The sequence below is a fragment of the Bos taurus genome, chromosome X (assembly GCF_002263795.3).
Source record: "Bos taurus isolate L1 Dominette 01449 registration number 42190680 breed Hereford chromosome X, ARS-UCD2.0, whole genome shotgun sequence".
Taxonomy (NCBI): domain Eukaryota; kingdom Metazoa; phylum Chordata; class Mammalia; order Artiodactyla; family Bovidae; genus Bos; species Bos taurus.
Window position 1 is genome coordinate 105,259,517 of NC_037357.1, and position 23,039 is coordinate 105,282,555.

General features: G+C 40.5%; 1 protein-coding gene across 1 annotated transcript in view; it reads right to left on the reverse strand.

Annotated features, from left to right (window-relative positions):
* SYTL5 (synaptotagmin like 5) overlaps window positions 1-23,039 on the reverse strand; it is a 143,122-nt gene that overhangs the window by 35,546 nt on the left and 84,537 nt on the right. The window contains exons 7-10 of the mRNA XM_059883816.1: window positions 11,997-12,138; window positions 6,105-6,234; window positions 3,803-3,909; window positions 1,182-1,274 (exon numbers count right to left, since the gene is read on the reverse strand). Coding sequence (XP_059739799.1) covers window positions 1,182-1,274; window positions 3,803-3,909; window positions 6,105-6,234; window positions 11,997-12,138 — 472 coding nt within the window. The remainder of the gene's footprint in view (window positions 1-1,181; window positions 1,275-3,802; window positions 3,910-6,104; window positions 6,235-11,996; window positions 12,139-23,039) is intronic.

Sequence of the window (23,039 nt, forward strand, 5' to 3'; positions counted from 1 at the left end):
TACTGCAGAAGCTTGGAAGAAACTGAAGAAGTTACAAGAATTTTACTGCTAACCAAACTCTATGCTTTTAACCAAGCCAATGCTGTGAATTAAACAGAGATGTTTATTCTAAGGGGCTTCCCTGGTGGCTCAGATGGTAAAGAATCTGCCTGCAATGCAGGAGACCCAGGTTGGATCCCTCAGTTGGGAAGATACCCTGGAGAAGGGAATGGCTACCCACTCCGTTATTCTTGCCTGGAGAATCCCATGAAAAGGTGCCTTGTTCACGGTAAACCATTCTGGACCATGTATCTTTTCTCTAGTCCACAGATTCTAATGTTTTAAAAATGTGTTGTCTTTGAAATACTTGGATTCTGATTATATTATTACCTTTTAAAAGAGGATTGCTGGTTAATGATACATGAGTCAGAAAGACTGGAAGAATTGCCTAGCTAATGAGATTTCCTGTACCATGAAATCCATGAAGTACAATTGGAAAAAAGAAAAAGGAAAGGTTGAACACTCACAGTGTCTGAGTCAGCATCAGGCACACTTAGGTAGGTCCATTTCCTGTCAGAGCCTGCTTGAGAATTCTTTAAGGAAGTTGCCCAAAGGTCAAAAGAGAAAAGCATATTAGAGCAACAGATGGAAATAAAAGACACCAAGAAAAGACCTGGAGACATACAGATAGATAAAAAGACACAGGAGCACCTAAAGCCCTCTCAAAGAAGGGTTCAAACACCAAAGTAAGATGGAATATTATTCTGTAGGAGTGGGAAGTTATGGACATGATGTACGAATAGGGAAGAAAGTTACTTGGCTATGTGTTTAAGGAAAGTGAGGAAAGTGACTGGTGGTAGCAAGGAGGATATCTGAGGAACTGAGAGAATGGCAGCAGGGAAATTTACCAACTGAGAACCGAGATAATTCAGAGGGTTCAGCTGATGAGAGCCTGAACTAGGGAGTGATGAGGTTTTAAAATGTGGTAGGGAGAGGTTTTTTTAAAGTAGGAATCAGGACCCTTAGGAAAAGCCCCCACAAAATTTGAATAAAAGGTACTCTGTGGACAAAAGGCAAGCAGGAGATTATAATAACTTTTAATTCATGATCCTGTGTTTTCCAAGAACTTGATTCTCTTCTTTGGAAATGCAAAGAAAACCAACAAGAGAGAATATTCTAGTGCATGCTCAAGAATTGCTTACTGTTGACAGGCCACTCGCTAGACTGTGAGTATTTGAAGAAAACCGGGAGGACACTAAGTCATCAATGCCATCTTCCATCTCTTCTAAGGAATCCTAAGGAAGGATGGAGGGGAATAAAATCAGTGCCTTGGTGTCCTTCCTAGAAAGTCTTTTCACTTACAAAAAACCACTTTTTAAAATATTTATTTATAATTGACTTATGATTGCTTTATGACATTGGTTTTATTTCTGTCATACATCAAAATGAATTAACCGTAGGTGTACATATGTCCCCTCCCTCTTGAATCTCCCTCCCACCTCCCGCCCATTCCCACTCCTCTAGGTTATTACAGAGCCCTACTTTGAGTTCCCTGAGTTATACAGCAAATCTCACTGGCCATCTATTTGACCTGTGTTAGTGTATATGTATCCATGCTACTGTCTCCATTCATCTCACCCTCTCCCTCTTCTCCCCAACCCTGTCCATAAGCCTGTTATCTATGTCTGTGTCTCCACTGTGGCTCTGTGAACAGATTTGTCAGTACCACCCTTCTAAATTTCAAATATATGAATTAATATATGACATTTGAGAACACTTTTCTTAAATACTTGAAATATCAGATACAAATATCTATAAAAAACTCCATTCCTAGGTTTTGCTCTTTTGCTCTCCATTCGACCTGAATTACAACCATCTGAAGATTGGGGTCCCCTTCCTAGCGATGCTTGCTTTATGGAAAAAACATGAAATGTGGAATCACACAGACCTGGGCATTCAATTCCTCCTTCACTGCTCACTAAATTGATTTACTTTGAGCAAAGTACTTATTTTTTAATTTAAAAAGTTGAGGTGCATTTGTGTATATATGTGTGTGTGTATGCACATTAATGTATGCCTGTGTATGTCTATACTGTTAAGACACGGAAATGTATCTTGAAAATCTCTTCAATAGAATAAACTATTTTACATATTGGTTTCTTATCCAAAATTCCAGATTCTACTTTTCTTTCCCCACTTTTTATCCCCTGGTTATTTAAATAATACATTTTTATAGTAAAAATTTCAAGTAATATAGATTAAAAAAACTTGTATCTCCACTCACATATTAATAATTAAATTTCAATAATCTTTGATGGATGAACAGGGTACATATACACACAGATAAATGGATTATATCATGCATACTATTTTCTTTCTTTCTTTTTTTTTTTATTAAGGACACCTTTCTTTTTGGTTTCTCCCCTCTTCCCTGGTCCTCCTTACCCTGGGTGCAGCTAGTATTATGCATCCTGTTCAAATTACATTCTCTTTTTAAAAAGTTTTCTGCATCTATTGATGTAGTTTTTATTTTCTCCTTTAATATAGTGAAGGGGCTTCCCTGGTGGCTCAGATGGTAAAGCATCTGCCTGCAATGCAGGAGACCCGGGTTCGATCCTTGAGTCGGGAAGATCCCCTGGAGAAGGGAATGGCAACCCACTCCAGTACTCTTGCCTGGAAAATCCCATGGACGGAGGAGCCTGATAGGCTACAGTCCATGGGGTCGCAAAGAGTTGGACACGACTGAGCGACTTCACTTTCATTTTAATATAGTGAAATATTAATTATGTAAAAGATATTCTTATATAGATGAATTCTTCTATTCAAACCTAGAATAAAACTTGCTTATTGCAATATTTTTGATTCACTGCTAGGTTTGTGTATATATTCAAGTTTTCTGTATATATTTATAAATTAATTTACCTTGTAGTTTTCTTTTTTTAAACTATTTTAAAAATCAAGTTTGAGTATTCAGGTTATATAAAATGGCTTCATATCATGAATTTGAAGATTTTCAGAGTTTTGAATTTGAACATTTTCAGAAGATTTTCTATGATCAGTAATAGTTTAGTAACATTGGAATTATCTGTTCTTTAAAGGCTGAATACCAAGTAAGCTTTGAAACCATTTGCTCTCATTGCCCACCGCTACCACTGCCCTTTTGTGGTGGATTTAAAAATACTTTGTAGTTTTTTATTACTATAGTAAATAACATTGAGTGTTAGAACTAAGTTTCCTGGTTTGTGTCAGAAAAATTTTAATAATGTCATTTAACATTTGTTTTATCTTTCATCCCAAGGAGTTCAAATTGGATTATAGCTGTTGTAGAAATAAGAATTTCAGATTAGAACCTTCACCTTCACAATAATTTAATTCAACATTCTCATTTCATGAATGACTTTACCTTAAACATTAAATTTCACATAAGTTAGTCTCAATTGAGAAGACAGTTTAGGGGGATAACGTGAGATGTAGAAATGTTCATATAAAACATATAGTCAGATAAGTCTAGTAATGTTGGATTTAGGAAATGTTAGGATTCCTTACGTTACCTGGGTTTAGATTAAGTGACACGCTTTTTAATGAAGAACTGAAATCCCCAACAGGTGTTTTCTTAGAGATACTTGTCACTCATTAACCTGATCACCTGTTACCTTTTCTAAATCATATTTGTTTTTATATGTTAGTTGTGAAGACTAATAGGAAGAAATGATTGTATAGCCTCACTTCACTCTCAACTCATCCTCCCCGAAAGTGGACAGGTTTGGAATAAGCCTGTGCCGTTTCTTCATGACCATTAGACACTCTTCCATATCCAACTTACCAAGTCTTTGTCCAAAGCCCCAGGGACAGATTTGCTCCTTATGCTTATAGTATCCTCTAAGTCTTCTGTAAATGACCCGCTCAAATCTAACTCAGATCGACTCCGGTCTGTAGGAAGGAAAAGGGAAGAAGGGAATCATCTTGTTTTGTTAGAAGGGTTCACTTCTCATTGCAAATGTTTCATTGTTATTCCAATTCTTTCTAGGGATAGGGCATAGACAGTGTCATGAAAACAATAGTCAGAAACTTCATACTGTTTACGCTAACATGCTACCATTTATTAACAGTATTTTGAAAATTTCCTGGACTGACTTACCAACACTGATCTGTACATTTCTCCTTTGAGCATAGGAAGGCAAATGTTCTACTACTATAACATGATCAATTTGTAAGCTATTTAAGAATTTTGTTGTGCTCAAAAACCTTGGCAAACTCTCAAAGAATGGGCCATTAAGTTTAGAAAAAAATAAAACATTAAGTATTCCTTATTTATTAGAGAATCTATTGTCTACTCCATGGAGAGGAGCCTGGTGGGCTACAGCCCATGGGATCGCAGAGAGTCAGACATGACTGAGCATGCACACATACATTGTGTTTTTATATTTGACATAAAATGTAATGAAATGATGCAAGTTCTTTTCACACAAAAATGGAGTAGCTATAGGGAAATTGAAAGGAACTTCTATTTCTTTGCACACCAGAACATTCATCAGCAGAATTTCTTGCTTTTAAACATATAAAGAAAAATGCAAAACTCAGTAATGCTGTGGATAGCTTATCAACAGTTTATTTCCATAAAAGACTTCTATGTTGAAACCCTGCTGAGAGAGAATACTTGCTTATAAATGAGAAAGACTGAAGAGAGCAACTGATTAAGAGTGAAATGATAAATGAAACAGCACAGAACTGCTTAGCATAGCACCAGACACAGAGTATGTACTCAATCCACAGGAGCTACTGAGTATTATTAAGAGGAGAAATGAAGGGGCTTCTCAAATGGCTCAGCAGTAAAGAAGCCGCCTGCCGATGCAGGAGACACAGGAGACATGGGTTCAAGCCCTGGGTCGAGAAGATCCTCTGGAGGAGGAAATGGTAACCCACTCCAATATTCTTGCTTGGGAAATCCCATGGACAGAGGAGCCTGGCCAGCTAGAGCCCATGAGGTTGCAAAGAGTTGGACACAACTGAACAACTCAGTATGAGCACGAGTAGTAGAAATACACTCCACGAGGTTGGCTTCTAGGCTAGTTTAAAATTATTCATTGAACTAGAGAACCAATTTTCTAGTCCTAAACCAAATGCAATAATAGCCATGCACATTTAGCCAACTGTTTGGGAGCGACTTGTCTTGGAGAGACACCCCCAACTCAGCACAGAGAATCCAGCCTTAGGCTTTATGTTAGCATTAGATATCTGGTAATTTCTTCCTTCTGGGGATCTTGTCATGATTTCAAATCTAGACATGGGACATAAAGTTCCTAATCATAACATATGTTTCTGAAGAGTTTCCTTATTCAAAGGTAATAAAATTATACCATAAAATAATATTTGTTTCACAGGGGTTGTTGTGATGCTAAAGTGAAACAATATGTTTGAAGGGATCATACAAATGAAAGGGGTTATTAATAATCCTTTAATGCTGCTTGCAAAGAAGGCCTTATTTAAACCATGGAATAATGATTCATCTATCTAGATACAGGGCACTTCTGACCGATGAGTCGATGGAATTACCATTTCCTTGAATTCTGGGCAAGTGTCTTTATCTTTTGTATTAAATGAGCCAATCATATTTCCTGAACTCCTCTACTGACTTCTCGGCTCTGTCACTCAGTCATGTCTGGCTCTTTAAGACCCTATGGACTGTAGTCCACCAGGCTCCTCTGTCCAGGGGATTTCCCAGGCAAGAGTACTGGAGTGGATTGCCATTTCCTCCTCTAGGGATCAAACCCGCGTCTCCTGCCTTGGCAAGCAGATTCTTCACCACTGCACTATCTGGGAAGCCCCATGACTGTATACTCTTATCAAATTCAGAATTCACAGATTTTGCAAGGGGCTCAAGGCATCACATGGGCCATGACTGTATACTCTTATCAAATTCAGAATTCACAGATTTTGCAAGGGGCTCAAGGCATCACATGGGTCCATGTTTCAACAGTTCTTATGGAGTGGGCCGAACACCATGGGTCAAAGAGTGGATGATTATTTTCAAAGGCATGAAACAAACATTTAAGGCCCCACAAGGCAGTCAGTTTCACCTGATTTAGTCATTTTCACAACAGAGCAGTCAGGTTGGAAATACTCACCTGAGGAGAGGGAGGCCCGGGACACTGCTATGGATGGTGTGCTGGAAGGTTTTCGGCGATGAGTCTTTGTGAGGTCCTCAGAGGTGCTTTCAATGGCAGCCAAATCGGTGGAATTTTCAAAACCACGTTCCTTCTCACAAAGTAGAAATGGAAATATACATATAATATTGACTGTAATTGACTTCCAAATACTTCCGTCTACCAGTATAACCATATCTATCTTACTCTTCAAGAGGAGCCAGTTGACACCTAGAGAACCCTCAACAGGAGTCCGTAAGGCTAAAACTTACTATCAATACTCTCAAAAATATCTACCAAGAGTTTTGTTAACTAGCACAAAAGGTGTCTGAAATAATTATTTGTTCACAAAATTAGTGAATGTTATAAGGTTATCAGTAAAGATGGTGTAAGAACCTCCAAACTTACAGGAACTATGTGTAAGAATATGGCAAGCTTTACACCCACAGAATAGTACTCAGGGTTAGAACTCTCGCTTCCACATTTGTCCTCATTCTCCACACCCTCTCTCCTCAACCATGCCTTACTTTCACCACCCCTCACTTAACAGAAAAGCAGGCCACCTTCCCCATCACATAGGCTGGATGATCAGAATATGGTTGCTTACATCGTTATTTAAGTTTTTCATTATTTTATTAAATTTATTTATCTGGCTGTGTGGGGTCTTAATGGTGGCAACACAGGATCTTCATTATGGCACTCGAGCTCTCTAGTTGCGGCACGTGGGCTTAGTTGCCACACTGCATGCAGAATGTTAGTTCCCAGACCAGGGATCAAACCCTCATTCTCTTCAATGGAAGGCATATTCTTAACCACTGGACCACCCAGGAAGTCCTCCTACATCATTGTAATAATGTTCATAAAAGGATAAAGAATGGAGACTTCCCTGCTTATAGGAATGGGTGTTGTTGTTTTTTTTAATTTGGTATCTACTTGCTTATAGATGCTTGTTCATGTAATGGTATTCAGTCTAACACTTTATGTTTTCTCTTTTTTAAATTCTTTTATTGAAGTATAGTTGGCTTACAATGTTCTGAAAATCTCTGCTGTATAGCAAAGTGACTCAGTTACACAATATATACATTCTTATTTATATTCTTTTCTATTATGGTTCATCACAGGATAGTGAATATAGTTATCTGTGCTATATAGTAGGATCTTCTTGTTTACCCATTCTAAATGTAATAGCTTGCATCAACCAATCCCAAATTTCTAGTCCCTCCCCTGTGGCAATCACAGGTCTATTCTTTGCAAGTCTGTTTCTGTTTTGCAAATAAGTTCATTTGTGCCATGTTTTAGATTCCACATATAAGTGAAATCACATGGTATTAATCTAACATCACATAGTATGATGAATGGCATTATTTTGTTCTTTTTATGGCTGAGTGAAGCTGAGCACCGAAGAATTGATGCTTTTGAACTGTGGTGCTGGAGGAGACTCTTGAGAGTCCCTTGGACTGCAAGGAGATCCAACCAGTCCATCCTAAAGGAGATCAGCCCTGGGTGTATATTGGAAGGACTGATGTTGAATTTGAAACTCCAATACTTTGGCTGATGAGAAGAACTGACTCATTTGAAAAGCCCCTGATGCTGGGAAAGATTGAAGGCGGGAGGAGAAGGGGACGACAGAGGATGAGATGGCTGGATGGTATCACTGACTCAATGGACGTGAGTTTGAGTGAACTCCGGGAGATGGTGATAGACAGGGAGGCCTGGCGTGCTGCAATTCATGGGGTTGCAAAGAGTCGGACATGACTCGGTGACTGAACTGAACTGAATATTCCACTCTATATACATATCACATCTTCTTTATTCATTCATCTGTTCATGGACATACGGGTTGTTTGCAGGTTTTGCCTATTGTGAACAGTGCTGCTATGAACATAGGGTGCATGTATTTTTTTCAATTATAGTTTTATCTGGGTATATTCCCAGGAGTGGGATTGCTTGATCATATAGTAATTCAATTTTCAGTTTTCTGAGGAACCTCTATTTTCCAGGGACTGCACCAACTTACATTCCCACCAACAGTGACACTTAATTTCATTATAAAGGAAAATTCTGTCCCAACTTTGCCTGTGCCCACAGGGGCTTGACAATTGCATTGTTCCAAGTTCACTTAAGTATTAAACTAATTTTGTACTTCTGACAACTGGACTAAGGTTAAGTGTACATGCAAATGACACCATGATGTGATATGATTGAACCTAAAAGAGACTCTTTAGTTGCCCCTTCCAAAAACAACCAAAAACTGTCTTTAAATATCCTAGAGAAAGGAATCCCCTTCTTGGTGCCCTACATAATTTACCCCATAACTTAGACACTGAGGCAATGTTAATGAACTCATTCCAGAAAGATAGAAATGCAAATCAATGCAACTCCAATATAGACTGGATTTGGTCTTTGAGTGTCGGACACGACTGAGCGACTTCACTTTCACTTTTCACTTTCATGCATTGGAGAAGGAAATGGCAACCCACTCCAGTGTTCTTGCCTGGAGAATCCCAGGGACGGGGGAGCCTGGTGGGCTGCCGTCTATGGGGTCGCACAGAGTCGGACACGACTGAAGCGACTTAGCAGCAGCAACTACCTGTAGCAGGAGGAATATAAGTCCTAACTTTTCTAATTGCCACCCATTCAAAAAGGTGGTCACACATGGATTCCTCTAATGAAGCAAGACCAACTGCCTTAGCAGCATTTAACAGTGACAGTAAATTTTCCAACTGGCACCCTGGGAATAACATTAATATTGAGCACTAATAGGCCAATTAATATTGCACAGTATGTAACACATACCCTGGAGATTCAGGATGTGAGGCCCAAAATTAGTTATATCACAGCAGAGCACAGGTTAGAGACTTTCATGTTTTAAGAAATTTCCATTTTAAAAAGGTACTTCTCACATGCTAAAGCAGACAAGAACACTGAAACAGAGCGACTCTGAGAAGTGGGAGAAATTGAGAAATTGTTAAGTTGATCATCATGTAACTCTATATGGGTCTTCTATTCATCATGAAAGAGCAAATATGCTTCATAAAGTACTGTGCTGCACTAAGTTTATCTGACAGAAAGTATTTCTCTTTGTGCCTCTTTTTCTTTTAGAAAAGACCAGCTACATCAGTTAGAATGTAAGCATGAGATTAGCACAAGCACCATATGTGTGTGTTAGTCGCTCAGTCGTGTTCAACTATGTGACCTCATGGATTATAGCCCGCCAGGCTCCTCTGTCGAAGGGATTTCCCAAGCAAGAATACTGGAGTGGGTTGCCATGCCCTTCTCCAGGGAATCTTCCCAAATCAGGGAACATAGAACCCTGGTCTCCTGCATTGCAGGCGGATTCATTATCATCTGAGCCTATATATATCAATACATATGTCTACTCAATCATAGGAAATTTTTGTTGGGGAATATCTAGGGCTTCCCTTGTGGCTCAGATAGTAAAGAATCTGCCTGCAATGTGGGAGACCTGGGTTTGATCCCTGGGTTGGAAAGATCCCATGGAGAAGGGCATGGCAACCCTCCTCAGTATTCTTGTCTGGAGAATCCCCATGGACAGAGGAGCCTGGCGGGCTTTAGTCCATGGGGTCACAAACAGTCAGACATGACTGAGCCACTAAGCACAGAGTAGGTGTTGTTTAATAAAGAAGTATTCATATATTTGTAGCAACTTGGATGCACTGAGAGATTATCACAGTGAGTAAGTCAGAAGGACAAATCTTATCTAAAATATGACAAATGAACCTGTCTACAAAACAGAAAACAGAATTGTACACACAGAGAACATACTTGTGGTTGCCAAGAGAGAGGGTTTGGGGGGAGGGATGGAGTTGGAGACTGGGGTTAGCAGATGTAAGCCAATATATGTGGAATGGATAAACAACAAGTCAGTCTCTTATGATAAAGCATAATGGAAAAGAATGTAAAAAAAGAATGCATATATGTGTATAACTGAATCACTGCTGTACAGCAGAAAGTAACAACATTGTAAATCAATTGCAATTTAATGGTTTAAAGTTCTTAAAATTAAAAAAAAGAGAAATATTCACCTAAAGGTTGTAGATATGAGGGGATTAGCACATGAGAAGGAGCTCCCTCCTTACCCCCCACCTCCAGTGATGATACTTAGGAAGATAAGCCTTGTTTTGAGAACAAACTTGACTAACTTACTAATTATTGGACTGACAGTCTGCTGCTTCCCACTAGCAGAGCTGTACCAGCTGTTAACATTTTTTTTTAATACTTCTGGATCAGTTGGTGAGCAGGGCAACTCCCAGTCCACCCCTTCTTCCTGTGCTCCTGTCCTCCACAACCCTAGTTTTCCCCACAATCCAGGTCACTGCATGGCCTGGGAGGAACCTCAGGATGCTGCCTAATCTTGCACCAGGGTCTGTTCTGATGGCTCAATGCCCCTGACATACTAGTTTCTAAATATTTTGAATGTCACCCCTTTTCAGGCTGCCAGAGAAGTGAGTACAGTCACAACTGTGCATGCACTTTTCTGGCTACTGAACAATACTGTTTGTGGAGCTAAGTATAAATACTGATAAAATTTTAAATAGGCCTTTTATCTTATCAACAAGTTTAATTTAGACTAAAACTGTTTAAATACACTTATTATTATTATTCTTTAATTGTCTGAATGCCTTTGGACTCTTCATTAAAAGTATCTGTAGAATCTTGTCGTTCACAATCTCCACATCTATCTTCGTGTTCCAAAGCCCACTAATACCTCCTGCAGTAATACCATGGCCTCCTTCCTAACAGGCCTTCTGGCTTCCTCTCTTGTTCCCAACAGGCTCTTCTCAGCACAGCCCTCAGTTCCAGCATAAACAGAAGCCAGATCATGTCATTAGTCTGCTGAAAATTCTCCAACTGCCACCATCTTCTCCAGAGTAAATGCCAAAGCGCACACACAGTCCACACGGCCCATCTGGCCCTACTTCCCCTCTGAACTCATTTTCTCGTATCCCTCCTTTGTTCACTCATAACGGCCATACAGGGCTCCCTGTTCTTCCTTGAACACACCACATATGCCCCCACCTTAGGGTCTTTGCACTGGCTGCTCCTCCAGGGGCACTAAAGATCTTTCAGACTCTGGTGAAGCAAGAGCACTGACTATGCAGATGGGGGTCCTTGATGTAAGTGACTGCAATATAAAGTGATTCCAACAGCCTTCCCATAATGTATTTGCTGAACATCAGTGCTGTCCCAGTATGGATGACAACCTTGCAAGAGATGCTCGCAAGCTTAATTCTTTCACTTCTTTCAAGTCTTTGTTTGACCAGGGCTTGGCATAGAGAAGGTCCTCATTAAATATTGGCTGAATCAAAGAATTGTAGTTTGTGTGTAAAGACATAATATGTGAGCTATCTATATGGAGTTTCCTGCTTAATCAAACAATCTAGTAGATGTTCATTCACTCAAAAGAACAGCTTACACACACAACACACACAATGCAATTTAAATGCAGACTCTATCAGATGTATTGAAAAGAAAATGATAAAAATATTTTAAGAGTCTACCTTTCCTAATTTAAATCTGTTGGCAATATTTTATAACAGTCAAGTTCTTGACAAATAAAATGGATGATCAAAATCACAGAGTGCTAAACATGATTTATATTTTACTGAAACCATGTAGCCATTGAAACCCCCATCAAACAAATTCCACCTCTGAAACTGCCCTTTCCTTCACACTTGAGGCCTCCTGCCATGAGCTATGGATGTAGGAGGTTCAGTTCTGAGCAAGAAGCATCTATTACTGTTAAACAAGATCAACAACAGGCTCTCAGATTCAGAGAGCTGAAGGCTAGCCATGCCTCGGTGGTGAGGCTGAGTCCCAGATGGAGCTGTTCCTTCACATCTGTGAACTTACTCGACTGCTGACTGAGGTCACGCTGCGGGTGCTGGGGGCCGGTGACCTCGGAGTGCCTGGGGTCATACCATTGCTCCGGACACTCTTCGGAGTTCCAGGACCAGCTTCTGGCTCGTTGAAATCTGATGAGCCAGTGCTTCCCCTGAATGAGAAAAAACATTCTGACTTTAAAATGGAAGTGGAGCAGTGACCAAAGACATAGTCAGGGAAAACTCCCCAGAAAACAATGGCAACACGTGGACCACCTGAGGTACACCTTCAGGGGCTCATGAGGTTCAGCGCCATTTGTCTGACTCCAGCGTCTTCGTAATTGAACTTACCTCTCCAACTATTTTCCCCACTGCTCAGCAGTACTCTTCTAGCCAGCCCAGGTTGCCAACTATTTTTTCAACTTACCATGCTTGCTCGTGCTCCTGCTTCCACTTCTAAGGTTTTTGCTCATATTCTCCCCACCTGATAAGCCTTATTCGTCATTCTTGGTTTATCCAAATCCTCCCATCCTTCAAGGGCCAGATAAAGTCCAGCCTCCCTGACTGTGCCTTCTCTGTCCATCACAGGCCTTGCCAACCTCTGCTCTACTCAATTCCTGGTGACTACAGTCTTTCCCAGACTGTGTAGAAGTTGCCCACATGATGTCTTCTTTGGCTGCTTAAAAGATACGTGGGCCTTGGGACCTCTTTCAACATGAGCTCCTTGGGGACAGAGCTGATGACACACTTACCATGACACCTCCAGCACCTTCACAGTATCTTGGTGCAAAGGACGCACTCAGTTCAGATCAGTCGCTCAGTCGTGTCCGACTCTTTGTGACCCCATGAATCGCAGCACACCAGGCCTCCCTGTCCATCACCAACTCCCGGGGTTCACTCAGATTCACATCCATCGAGTCAGTGATGCCATCCAGCCATCTCATCCTCTGTTGTCCCCTTCTCCTTCTGCCCCCAATCCCTCCCAGCATCAGAGTCTTTTCCAATGAGTCAATTCTTCACTCAGTACATATTTAATCAAAGATTGGCAATTATATTTTATTTCTCAGTGTTTTAGTGACTGACTCATGGTGCACATTTAATAAACGAAGGCTAAAAACAATGACATTTTTGTAAATGAGTTTGATTCATTTTTATGTTTGCTAAAATGGATTCAATTCCATTCAGTAATGATTCATGAAAAAAAAAAAAAAAAACAGTTCCTGCTGGAGGTGATTGCAATTTTCTTATTAAATGGAATTTCATAAGTAAATAAGTATTGACAAATTAAAGGGAAGTGTTTGTCCTTCTTTCATTCTTTGCCATCAGTGAGCACAAAATATGCTCAGTAGTAAAATGTAAGCCCTTGTGAATTTCACTCAGTTACTATTTTAATAATTTATAAGTGCACCTGTAATAACAAAATCTCCTTATTAAAGCACAACAGTGACAGTTAATAGTGGCTAGAGCTCACAGTTGAGCCAACTGGAGGAGAGACTTATACGAATAAAGAAAGGGCATATTTTAAAGAGAATGATGGCACATGGGTCATTAATAGAAGAAAAATCTGGCAGAAGAATTAGCAATAAACATTGGAGCTGTTAACCACAGCTTGTAACTTTTTTCAAGGCTCTGCACCAGAGAAGCCACCAAAATAAAATATGCCCTGATTGATACAACCAGCCACCACAACTATTGAGATTTATGCAAACAGCAGCTGCGTTTACTGAGTATTGTCTAGGTGTTCGACAGTCTCCATTCCACAACATTCATTTTTTTTTCTTAAAAAAAAAAAAAAAGGTATGAACATTCGTATTTTACAGATGAAGAAACTGAGGCTTAGAGAGGTTAGGCACTTATTCCACACATGCATACAGAATTAGTATTAATAACATACAGAGTTAGTATTAACATATGATAAAGTCAGAATAAAAACAGAATTATCTGCTTATCCAAAGATAGCATTCAAGCTCATGCTAGTTCTTCAAATTGTTTATGCATCATTTTGCCAATCAAATTGTTACAACCAGGCAGGTTCTACACGGATAGAATGTAGAGAGGAATGCTATCAAGGAGAAGATAATCAAAGGGTTGAGAGAGCTGGTTAGTTTCTTAGATTTTGATTAAGTGAGCTCGGAAAATTTTCTGGGTAGCAGTCCTTCAATACTACACAGAGACAGTCCCTGACAAGTTATTTCTAGAACTGGTGGTCTGAATAAATTATAGTACTATGGACTCTGCTCAGAAAGGGTCTATGACTGTGTTTTTTGTGTCTGATGACAAGAAAGTAAAATTTGGGGATTAAATAGATTGATACAGTTTGAAATTCTTTGGTGATTTCCCTGAGCCCTCCGATTTCAGGTGCTACATTTCTACATTTGGCAAGTTAACAATGTTTGGACCTTTCTGAAGTGATGCTGTTCTTTCTCACAAGTTCAACGGAGAAGGGGCTTAGAGACCTACCCAGGGATGCTGTACACTGCCCAGAGGTTCTCTACTCTTACAGTAATACTACCAAAAAAAAGTCTCTCCCTACTGTTTTAGGCTTAAAAAAAAAGGCGGGGGGGAAAGTCACTCAGGCATGTTCAACTCAAAAAAAAAAAGTGAAAGTTAGTCACTTAGTTGTATCTGACTCTTTGTGACCCTATGGTCTATAGCCCACCAGGCTCTCTGTCCATGGAATTCTCCAGGCAAGAATACTGGAGTGGGTTGCCATTTCCTCCTCCAGGAGATCTTCCCAATCCAGGGACTGAACCCATATCTCCTTCATTGACAGGTGGTTTCTTTACCATCTGAGCCACCATACTGTTTTAGGTAAAGTCTCGAAAGATAAAGAGTTGGACTGAATCTTGCAGAAATGAACCAAAAGATTATGATCCAAGGGAATTTGTGTGGGTATTTCTGCTTATATCTGTGATGATGGTCCTCCCAGACCCAGGTGGTCTTGGAAAAGTCTCCACCATGGATTAGCTTTCCTAGAACCCAAAGTCCCATTTATGTGGAAGCTCTGGCAGAAGTTGATTAAGTGTGGTGATGACATTCAAGAGGCTATCCTGTAATAAGGGGGGAAAAAAGTCTTGTGCCTCATGAGCCAGCCATTTGAAATTACTGTTGCCAGAAGCATTATCTTAAAAATGACATACACTTTCACATTTATCCCTGACATTTACTGTGAGCTTATTAATAATATTTTCCTCTCAGTTGAATGCTTCATTTGATTAAACTAAAAAAAATTTAGTCTAATGAGGCAGAATATCATAAATACTTGTGTGCCAACTCTTTCAGATGTTATGCAAAATCTGACATAAAATATGTGAATCTTTGCCACTCAAATAGGAAGAGGATAAAATCCTCAAGTCAAAATTAGAGAAATTTAAAGTTCAATTAAGAAAGAGCTATTTTGGATCCATATATCATGTTGAAGTGAAGTGAAATGAAGTCACTCAGTCGTGTCCGACTCTGCGACCCCATGGACTGTTCCCTACCAGGCTCCTCCATCCATGGGATTTTCCAGGCAAGAGTACTGGAGTGGGTTGCCATTTCCTTCTCCAGGGGATCTTCCCGACCCAGGGATCGAACCCACATCTCCTGCATTGTAGGCAGATGCTTTACCGTTTGAGCCATCAGGGAAGCTATATATCATGTTAGTGATATTTAAATTAGAAATATTAGAAATCAGTTCTAACAAATATCATGTTAGTGATATTTAAATTAGAAATATTAGAAATCAGTTCTAACAAACCTTGAAGCTAAAATCTGCTTAGGGGGAAACTGACAAGAAAGGGATACATTCCTTTTGATCTAAAAGGCCCAAAGTATGGGGAATGTGACACTGTCTGGGGAGCTTGGAAATCCTGAGTTACTTGAAAGACACATTTCCTAGGGCAGGAAAGAGTTTCCCTTATTTTAGCTTACTTTTAAAAAGCCTTCTGTTTTGTTATCTCTAATTTCATGCTGGCCTCAAACCTTGATAATGGCCTCCTAGATATATCAATTTCTAGGTAAAGAATTCAAGGAGAAGGGACAGAAACTCTAATTTAACAAGTTCCCTTTCTGGTTTACAGTGTGGTCTCCCAGGAGTTGAAGCCTGCAAAGAATTTCCCAGGATTCAACCTTCCCAGAGCAGACGGACAAGGTTGAGCCTGTGCCTGCCTGCGAAAATGAGTGTTTTTATAAGAGATCAGCCAAAGACAGCATTAACCTGAAAGATACCATGCTCACTGGGACAATGAGGCTAGGGCATAACATAACACTAAGATGATATGATATTCATTCTGCAGTTTACATGCCTTCCTAACTCCTTTTAGTTATTTGAGATCTGAAATAAACACCTGAGAGACAGGCAAGAGAGGTTGTAATTAGAAAGTGAAGCGAGCCTGTTAAATGAGAAAGAGGTGCTAAAAATGAGAAACAAAAGGGAAAAAAGCTGAACATGGCTCAACCTTCCCGTTTTTGGAGATCCCCAAACTGCAACTTATTTGTCCCCACTGTCTTATGGGAGATGGGTGGCCCTCACCCTTGGCTGCGCATCAGAAACATCGTAGGAACTTTTAAACAACACCGTGCTCAGGCTGCACCCAAAACTAACCACATCAGACCCTCTGGGCATGGGATCTAGGCATCAAGATCCTTTCCCACCACTCCCCCATCACCAGTGACTGCAACATGTAGCCAAAGCTGAGAAACACTGGTCTCAACTGTGGATGAGTTTGTTTCTATAGGGCCAAACCACACAACAAGTGGGATCTTCCCCTGACCAGGGATCGAGCCTGTGCCCTGCACTGGGAGCGTGGATCTTAACCACTGGATGCCAGCAAAGTTCTGTGGATGAGTTTAAATTCACTCAACTCAGGCATATCTCCAACTGTACTAGGCCTCCCTCTCATACCACGATTATTCAGCACACTGCTCGCATCAAGAGACCTGAGCTATCCTCATGGCTTAGAATATGATGAATGGAAGGATGCTTTCTGTGTCAGTGAGCAAATGTGTGGCACCAGAAGAGTCAGCAAACTATGGCTCCTGGATGGAACTGGGGTCACCACCTGTTTTTGTATAACTTGTGAGCTAAGGGCGATTTTACATTTTCAAGTGGTTGAAAAAAATTAAAAGAAGAATATTTTATAACATGTGAGAATTATGTGAAAGTCGCATTTCAGTGCCATAAAGTTTTGTTAATATGCAGGCATTCACATTCACTTTATACATTGTATACAGCTGCTTTTACAAAACTGCCAACTAAAAATTGGCACTTGCCATTTGCCTCTATAATAATGAAATCATTTAGCCACTGTGGTCACTGACCTTCAGATACCTTAAAAGGAGTCCAGGGTGGAGATCAGGAATGAGGCACTCTGTGCCTTGTATCTATAAAATTACTAAAATCATTAATAGTGACATCTGTTCCTTTTGACTGGTAACAATCTTCTGCCAAAATCTGTGTTTGACTGCATGTACCCTCTTCACTAAAATCATATAATACTGACTGACCTTCCCCCTTGCCTCTTTGGAGCAGTTTCTCAGAGCTATCTGAGAGGCTGTCTCCAGGGCTGTAGTCCTCATTCTGCCCCAAATAAACCTTAACTCACAGCTCTCGGGTTGTGGGTTTTGTTTTTCAGTTGACACTCTAACAGCAGAGTGAGTAGCTAAGACAGACACCATCTGGCCCCCAAATCCAAAAATATTAACAATCTGTTGTTGTTTGGATGCTCAGTTGTGTCCAACTCTTTTTGACCCCAGGGACTGTAGCCCACCAGGCTCCACTGTCCATGGAATTCTCCATGCAAGAATACTGGAGTGGGTTGCCATTTTCTTCTCCAGGGGATCTTCCTGACCCAGGGATTAAACTTGTGTCTCCTGCATTGGCAGGCAGATCCTTTCCCACTGAGCCACCAGGGAACAATCTGTACCTTTACATAAACGTTTGTTGACCCCTGTGTGTGTGCCTGAGAACACAGGCTCATGAACACACAGGTATGTGTGTCTCCACTTAAAAACCATACTCTTGAGACTTCCATGGTGGATCAGTGGTTGGGACTCTAAGCTTTCACTGCATGGAGTGAGGGTTCAGTACCTGGTTGAGGAACAAAGATCCTGCATGCCATGAATGGTGGCCAAAAATTAACAAAAATTAATTAAATAAGTAAATAAATAAATACCAAACTCTTTGGAGAGGTCAATACATCCCAAAGCAATGAACAATACATGTGTGTTTGTGCGTGTGTTAATCGCTCAGTCATGTCCTACTCTTTGCAACCCTATGCACTGTAGCTCACCAGGCTCCTCTGTCCATGGAATTTTCCAGGCAAGAATACTGGAGTGAGTAGCCATTCGATTTTCCAAGGGATCTTACCAATCCACAGACTGAACTCAGGTCTCTCACATGGCAGGTAGACTCTTTACCATACTTAATGCACAAATGAAACAACTTAAGAGCTCTTGACCACTGAATTAGGGAAGCAGAGAAATACCGAAGAACTAGAAATTCATTAAGCAGTTTCTCTTGCTGCAGTTTCCTCTGAAACCACTGATTTTATGTGTCTGAATAACATATATTTTCCTTCTTTTTCCCTTTTGGAGAAAGGACAAATATAATACAATGTGGGAGGTGTTCAGTGAAATTTTGTTCAATGAATTAATGTTAAGAACATAAAGAGCCTTGATCATTCAATTTACTAAAACAAAAGCTGATTTGTTTGATGGTCTTAAAATGTTTTGGGCTTCCTCAAAATATCTCATTTCTTTAAAAAGACTCTCTAAAATGGAAGAGACAGTCATCATGTAGGAGGGACTCTGGGTATGAGGAAAAAGAAATTAAGGACAAGTAGAAATCTCAGTCTGATAATATTTTGTCATTCACAATCACAACAAAATCCTGTTCCCATGTCTTGTTTTTAAAGAATAGCTGGAAGCCAGTTGGACGAGAGGCCAGCAGCCATGACAAATATTGGGTGGACTAGAAGTTATAAGTGAGAAAGCCAGTTGCCCTCACCTCAGAATTTAGCTTTCAGCAACTAAATGGAACAAGCACTTACTCTGTACTTAGTATTGGGTTGGCCAAAAAGTTTGCTTGGCTCGTGTTTTTCCAAAGAGTCTTAAAAACCTGAGTGAATTTTTTGGCCAACCCAATAGTTTGGATTTCCTAAACTCTTGTTCTACATGGGATGCTATGTTGCTTATAAGAAAAAAGCTATCAAGGTATCAAAAGCCATCCACATCCTGCTCAATGAAACTCTCCATCTCATCTTTTGTAAACCGCATTTCAATTTTACACTCTAAAAACTCTGAACTGGGACTTCCCTGGTCCAGTGGGTAGGAATTCGCCTGCCAATTCAGGGGACACAGGTTTGATGCCTGATCCAGGAAAATGCCACATGTCATAGGGTAACCGGGCCTGTGTGTCATGATTACTGAGGCCCAAGCACTCTAGGGTCTTTGCTCCACAAGAGAAACTACCACAATGAGAAGGCCCTGCATCACAGCTAGAGAGCAGTCCTCACTCACTGTAACTAGAGAAGACCTGCGTGCAGCAACAAAGACTCAGCAAAGTCAAAAAGAAACAAATGAATACAAATAAAAAAGATGGTAGCTAGAAACAGAAACATTAAAATATATTTTTAAAAAACCCTTGAACTGTTTGTTTTCTAGCACATGCAAAATTGCTTTATGTATCTTTTCCTTTGAACTTTCTGCTTCCTCTACCTAGGATGTGCTCACCTCTCTTTGTGTGGCCACGTCTTCCTCACTCCTTCAAATTGCTTAGGCATCATTTCCATGAAGCTCCTCTGATTCTCCTGGATGGTTAAATGCCTGTCTCTGGCTTTTCCATAGCACGCAGATGATCTTTTTATCATGATACCATGTTGTTGTTCAGTCGCTCAGTCATGTCCGACTCTCTGTGACCCCATGGACTGCAGCATGCCAGGTTTCCCTGTCCTTCACCATCTACAGGAGCTTGCTCAAACTCACGTCCATTCAGTCAGTGATGCCATCCAACCATCTCACCCTCTGTCGTCCCCTTCTCCTCCTGCCTTCAATCTTTCCCAGCATCAGGGTCTTTTCAAATGAGTCAGCTCTTCACATCAGGTGGCCAAAGTATTGAAGTTTCAAATTCAACATCAGTCCTTCCAATGAATATTCAGGACTGATTTCCTTTAGGATGGACTGGTTGGATCTCCTTGCAGTCCAAGGGACTCTTAAGAGTCTTCTCCAACACCACAGTTCAAAAGCATCAATTCTTCAGTGCTCAGCCTTCTTTATAGTCCAACTCTCACATCCATACATGACTACTAGAAAAACCACACCTTTCACTATATGGAATATGGGGGCAAAGTAATGTTTCTGATTTTTAATATGCTGTCTAGGTTGGTCATAGCTTTTATTCAAAGGAGCAAGCGTCTTTCAATTTCATGGCTGCAGTCACCATCTTCAGTGATTTTGGAGCCCAAGAAACTAAAGTCTGTCACTGTTTCCATTGCTTCCCCGCCTATTTGCCATGAAGTGATGAGACCGGATACCATGATCTTCGTTTTTTGAATGTTGAGCTTTAAGCCAACTTTTTCACTCTCCTCTTTCAATTTTATCAAGAAGCTCTTTAGTTCCTCTTCAATTTCTGCCATAAGGGTGGTGTCATCTGCATATCTGAGGTTATTGATATTTTCCCCAGTTATCTTGATTTCAGCTTGTGCTTCATCCTGTCCAGCATTTCACATGATGTACTCTGCATATAACTTAAATAAGCAGGGTGACAATATACAGCCTTGACGTACTCCTTTTCCTATTTGGAATCAGTCTATTGTTCCATGTCTGGGTGTAACTGTTGCCTCTTGACCTGCATAAAGGTTTCTCAGGATGCAGGTAAGGTGATCTGGTATTCCCATTTCTTGAGGAATTTTCCACAGTCTGTTGTGATCCACACAGTCAAAGGCTTTAGCATAGTCAACGAAGCAGAAGAGGATGTTTTTCTGGAATTCTCTTGCTTTTTCTTTGATCCACCAGACGTTGGCAATTTGATCTCTGATTCCTCTGCCTTTTCTACATCCAGCTTTAACATCTGGAAGTTTTCAGTTCACAAAATGTTGAAGGTTCACTTGCAGAATTTTGAGCATTACTTTGCTAGCATGTGAAATGAGTACAATTGAGTGGTAGTTTGAACATTCTTTGGCATTGCCTTTCTTTGGGATTGCTGAGTTTTCCAAATTTGCTGGCATATTGAGTGCAGCACTTTAACAGCATCATATTTTAGGATTTGAAACAGCTCAACTGGAATTCCATCACCTCCACTAGCTTTGTGTGTAGTGACACCATATTGTCTTGAAATCGTTTAGTCATCCCAACCTTCCCTGACAAATTGGAAGTTCACCAAGGGATAGAAAAGCAGCATTGTCTAAGAACTTCCACATTTACCACTTGGCATATAGTACTAGGGGCCTTCCCTGGTGGTTCAGTCAGTAAAGAATCCACCTGCAATGCAAGAGATCTGGGTTTGATCCTTGGGTCAGAAAGATCCCCTGGAGAAGGAAAGGGCAGACGAGCCTGGCAGGCTACATACAGTACATGCGGTCACAAGAGTAAAACTCAACTTAGCAACTAAATGAACACATACAGTACTAGGCCAATAACATTGGCAGAGCTATATGTTGAATTTATTTGTATAAATAAAATACATAGGTGAGCGAATGATTTAGCTCTACTCGTCAGTGATCTAACAGAAGAAGAAAGGCCATTACTCTGTCTTAGCTACCCTGAGCATGTAATGTGTCACCTAATACACCTTAGGTGAGAGTGAAGTAAGTCAGAAAGAGAAACACATTAATGCATGTATGTGGAATCTAGAAAAATGGTACAGATGATCCTAGTTCCAGGGCAGAAATAGAGACAGAGATGTGGACATGGGAAGTAGGGAAAGGAGGGTGGGACAAATTGGGAGATTAGGATTGACACATATACACAACCGTGTATAAAACAGAGAGCTAGTAGGGAGCTCTTGTGTAGTACAGGGAGCTCAGCTCCATGCTCTGTGATGATGGAGAGGGGTGGGGTGGAAGAGGGAGGGAGGTCCAAGAGGGAGGGGATCTATGTATACAAATAGCTGATTCATTCTGTTGTATATCAGAAACTAAACTCAACATTGTAAAGCAATTCTACTCCAATTTAACAAAAAGAACTCAGAACCCAGGGGTAGTTCAACCTAAGTATGGTGTCAAGGGTCTGGCTGAACTCCCGATCTCCATACTGCCTCACATTATTGACATTTATAATGAGGAAAGTCACATGTATACAAAGAAAACACAAATCAGGGGCTCTGGCAGTGTGAGACACTGCACCCTTGGAAAAGGTCTGAGAGCAGTTATGGGGGGATGCTGCAGCAGAGGGCAGTGTCCCACCCATTCCCGCTCAGCACTCACCCTTAAGCACAGAACTCTGTTTACTAGGAACACACACCACTCTACCAGAGAGGATTTCTTTTCAATCCCAAGAGCCTGGAGCTCCTGTGCACAGAACAAGTCAGAATAAGTAAGAAATCTTCCCAACTCAGGGATCGAACCCAGGTCTCCCACATTGCAGGCAGATTCTTTACCATCTGAGCCACCAGGGAAGCCCACTCTAGACCTCATGTAACTCTAATGGATACAGCCACAGTTCAAGTAAATCACATACTCTCATAACTCCACTATTTCTCACTTCTTCTGTCACCTGTCTATCACTTCATGGAAGGAAGAGTCATTTTTCTCAGGACACCAGGATTTTGCAAATTGCTTTAGGCTTAGTATCTGTGAAGCTTGTGGCTTTAATTGCTCACCCTTTGCTGCCACTAAGAAGGGCTGAGCTTACTCAAAGCAGGTTAAAATAGGAAGAAAGGAATTAGCACGGGACAAATTAAGCAGAGGCACAGGAAAGAAGTGAAAGTAATTTTCCTTTGGAGAACAGTCCTTATAACCATTATTCTTTTGCGTCACAAAACTCTCACAGCTAGGATTACAGAATGAGCTGGATGTACTTTTAGAGATGTACTATAAATTTGAACAATTTTTAAAGCCTGGTAAGGAAAGGAGTTTGCTCAGAGCATTAGAAACTA